A 4,137-nucleotide genomic window follows, 5' to 3' on the forward strand; every position below is an offset into this window, starting at 1 on the left:
TCCTATCAAGGTCTTAACGAGGCAACATAAGCATATTTAACACTAAATCAACAATCCAGGAAAAGTTGTACTCTTTTTCCTTCGCTATGGTTTTTTCCCACTGGATTTTTCCAAGCAAGGTTTTAACGAGGCAACTCATGTTGATATGTGGGCATCCAAGGGAAAGTGTTGAAAACATTGGCATAGTTATGAATGCCCACACACACATTGTCAATACCCTTGCAAATTGAAATAGACTTTGGAAACAAAATGATTGTTTTTCAAAACATGCGATGTAAATTTCAAACTATAAGAACCTATTTATATGGAGCCGCTCTATAAATAGAGCGCTCCGACTGCAGGTAAAGGATATAGAGAATATACAGAGAATAAAGAAAAACTTCAGTATCTATTCCTCCCTCTTTTATTTGTCATCCTCTTGTGCTATAGCTTAAGTGTGATATTTTACACCTACTTCACTCCTGTTATTAGTAAAGGTTATCTCTATAACTTTTACATATTTATAACAGAAGAAAGAATTAGGATTTTTTGAATGAATTGGCAAGCATCTTTTACAAACGAATATCTTTATTCGTTAAACAGTAAAATTACAACAGAGTCCAGAAGAAGAGAAAAAAAGGCTTTCCTTAGAGACTGCAATTTCCATCGCCGATTTCTCAACGGTCAGCTTCAAGTTCTTCGTTGTTCTCGATCTAGGTTTTCCAATTCTTCTGCCTCCTGTTCGATTTCAGATTGCATCTTCCCGTACACGTGTAATTTCGTACGAGTTCTAATTAGGTTTTGAATTCCCAATTTTCTCGAGAAAATGTTCATTTTTTTTTGTTATTTCTTTACTGGGAAAATCCCTCAGATTCTAGGTTTTTAAATTCAGATCCAATTTTTTTATTGTTCATGGGTTTCAACTCGGGGTTCAGTGACATGAATGTTAGTGTAGAATCCAGAATTTTGTAAAATCAGATTGAATTTTTAGGGTTCAGCCTTGTTGATTAAGCATTGGGATTATGGGGAGCTCTAATTGTTCCTGAAGTTGGAGACTTGGGTTTGGGTTTGCTTTTTGAGAGCAATTGGGAAGTGGGTTATTCATGCTTTTGGAGAAGTCTTTACTGGTTTGAGAGTTTGAAGGGCCTTTTGGTGTGAGAATTTGATTATTGTAGTAGACAATGTTCTATGGTACATTGGTATGGGACCCTTGGCTCATTGTTGTCCAAATTGTGTGCCTTCAATGTTTATACTATCTCACTTTGGGGTTCTTCTTGTCCATGCTTGTTGGCACTCGCGTGTCTCGAATGAGCCTTGTGTATTTCTTTGACTATGCTACTCTTACTGTCTCCACCGTCACCGGGTGGTGCGTCATTGGCTCATTTCTGCTCAGTGCTCTTGCAGGGTGAGAATCTCATTCTACTTCTATTTTCAGTTGCAGTTCAATTTTATTTTGTTGTGTTTCCATCTTGTTCAGTGTCTGCATCTACATTGAGTATTGTCAGAATACCAAATTGATTTTATTTTCTGTTTGTAGATGGAGCTCATTAATCTTGTGTGAATTATGAATTGTGCATCTTTTTGTCTACAGCGCTGGATATCTGCTTCTTCTGATTGAGAGGGCAAAGAAGTGCTTAGATTTTTCAGCCACCCTATACATTGTACATCTCTTTCTATGCATCGCTTATGGGGGTTGGCCTTCGTCAATAACATGGTGGGTTGTGAATGTTACTGGACTTGCCTTGATGGCTTTGCTAGGTGAATATCTCTGCATTAGACGTGAACTGCGCGAGATTCCGATAACACGATATCGTGCAAGTAAGAGGTTTTCCGCCCTTAACTAGCTAGATATACCAACATAAAGTTGTCATGTTCATTTGTTTGTTGAATATAGTTTTTGTCTGGGAGTACTTACATTTGGAAGAATTTGGGTTTTTTTACATAACCCCTGCAGATAGACCCAATAGAAACTTTTCATAATTGAGAAAGTGAAGCTATTTTGGATGAGCTATTTCAAGGGGGTTATGTAGCCGAGATTTGGGTTGAGACCGAAACACAAGATTTTGTCTCACATCTTGACTCACACATCTTCCCTGTCTTCGTTCTTTCAATTCTGAAACATTTTTATTTTCTTCCTTTCTATAAAAAGGGTTAGTTTCTTAATGGACTTATGCAAGCGGGCTATTTTATGAAGAAACCCTTGATTATTTTTGTGGGGCCAATTTTATGTTCAAGTATGTGGTGTCTTTGTGCTATTTCTGCTATTTTTTATTGTATGCATCAAGAACTTGCACTTCTTTTCCATTTTCTGTTATTTTCATTTTGTTTTTAACCATTTGCTGTTCTTTCCACAAAAAGAATCTTTCTGTTATTTCCTAGATGAAAAGAATATGATAATACTATGGGTTGCGTTCCTGCTTATTAAATGAGTTATACATCGTCTGCCTTTTTTTTTTCTTTCTAAATTTAGTTGTTAAGCAATCACGATTTAGACTTCCCATTTATGTATGTCTTTTTGGTTGATCTTTTATGTTTGCCGAAGGTTGGGCCTGCTGGTGGGTTGCTTTACATTCTAAAAAAATTCCATTGCTTGCATTAATCCGTATTCTGGATAATGTTTTGATTGGTCATAGCTTTTTAGATGCAGAAATAAGATTTGGTCAAGCAATTGCATGATTGCCTTTTCTTCTTTCTTCTCAAATCGTTGTATCTACAAAATTAATATGGAACTATCTCCATGCAGATGTTTGACTGACGAGAAACTCTACAGGCAAGAACAAACATTCACGTGGGATTATTACAGCTATTCTTTCGTTGCTGAGGAGCTTCTGGATAAAGATAATGAATACCAAATTCGATCTGTGATGAGGAGAGAAACTATGTGTGGATGCTTTTGTCTCTGACGGTGGCTGTTACAGGGAACAAGTGTAAAGTTCGACACGGTGCTTTAAATGATGGGGAGGTCTAAGCACATGAGACTAGGTATGCATTGTGTTCGGAAATCTTAATGTACAATTTAGGTGGTTTTGAGTAGAGTAACGCTTACCATGTTTCTTGAGATCATTGTTCCTTCTATTATTTTCTATAAACATGATACGCCTTGTCAATTCTGGTTGCAATATTCTTATTTTGTTACCCTTTTTGGGTAATTCTTTCGTGCGGTCAGACTATTATAGGATTAATAAATTAGGATTCTGATACAGAATGCTTGAACCCGATAGCAATTTTTCTTTCCCTGTTTGTTTATGTTGATCTTAGGCATGCTTTCTAATTTACCTAAAATCACGAGTTGCAAGGTCAAGAATTTTCTTAATGAGATTAATCAAACAGAAATTTGGTTAGTTTATAAGAAAGTGTAGGGTTGAAAGATGTCTCTTCACTTTCTCCTGGCTGTTGCTTGAATATCTAACTCTGCTATCATACTCCATATCTCTAGAATTGTCATAGTTTCTCTAATTAATCCGCATCAGAAAGTTGTAAGGCCCATTTGATAACCATTTGGTTTTTAGTTTGTATTTTTTTGTGCTTGAGATATGAGGGAAATATGGTTGAAAGGAGCGACAAAGAAGAGTGGTGTAAGGATGTTGGGAGAAATGTAGACGGAATGTATAAAGGGTATACAAAAAGAAAGCCAAAACCTATCTAAAGTTATCTACACTTTCAAAGATTTTGTTTTCGTTCATTCTTTATTTCTTTCCCCATTTTCTTCCCTCCTTTCTCCTTTATACTTTCTCCATATCTCAGGTGCAAAAATTGAAGACAAAAAACCAAAAGCCAAAAAGTTTAGGCTTTAGGGTTTAAACAAATTCTATGTGGTTCCACCAAACCTATTGCATTTGCAGACACAAGCTTTGCTTCCCGATGCGCTCGATGATACGCATTTCATTCAACTTGGAATTTGAATAGACAGAAAGGCTTGCAAAATGTATTCTTAAGGAATGCCAAAACCTATTCCTTAGCCTTGAAAATTTCAGCATTTGAGTAACACCGCCACGTGGTATTATTGGTTCTCTATTTTATAACACGTGTGTATTTGCTAATACCCCCAAACGATAAATATGTCATCAGATCATGTTATAACGCATGAATTAGTAGCAACCGTTGCACATGAAAAATTTTCCTTTGTGGCCAATCTTTCGCTACTTTTATATCGAGAAC

The 4,137-nt window shown here is 36.3% G+C and overlaps 1 protein-coding gene across 2 annotated transcripts; it reads left to right on the forward strand.

The window, feature by feature from the left end:
* Window positions 1-213: 213 nt before the first annotated feature.
* LOC103417146 (uncharacterized) lies at window positions 214-3,086 on the forward strand. Of its 2 annotated transcripts, none has more exons than XM_008355428.4 (3): window positions 214-1,384; window positions 1,571-1,797; window positions 2,723-3,086. In XM_008355428.4, the coding sequence occupies exons 1-3, from the start codon at window positions 1,161-1,163 to the stop codon at window positions 2,728-2,730; spliced, it is 459 nt and encodes a 152-aa protein (XP_008353650.1). In that variant the 5' UTR covers window positions 214-1,160; the 3' UTR covers window positions 2,731-3,086. The 2 variants fall into 2 exon arrangements, with proteins under 2 accessions (XP_008353650.1, XP_008353589.1); XM_008355367.4 differs by having other exon boundaries at window positions 2,750-3,086.
* Window positions 3,087-4,137: the final 1,051 nt, after the last annotated feature.

Source organism: Malus domestica, chromosome 09 (assembly GCF_042453785.1).
Source record: "Malus domestica chromosome 09, GDT2T_hap1".
NCBI classification, from domain to species: Eukaryota; Viridiplantae; Streptophyta; class Magnoliopsida; order Rosales; family Rosaceae; genus Malus; species Malus domestica.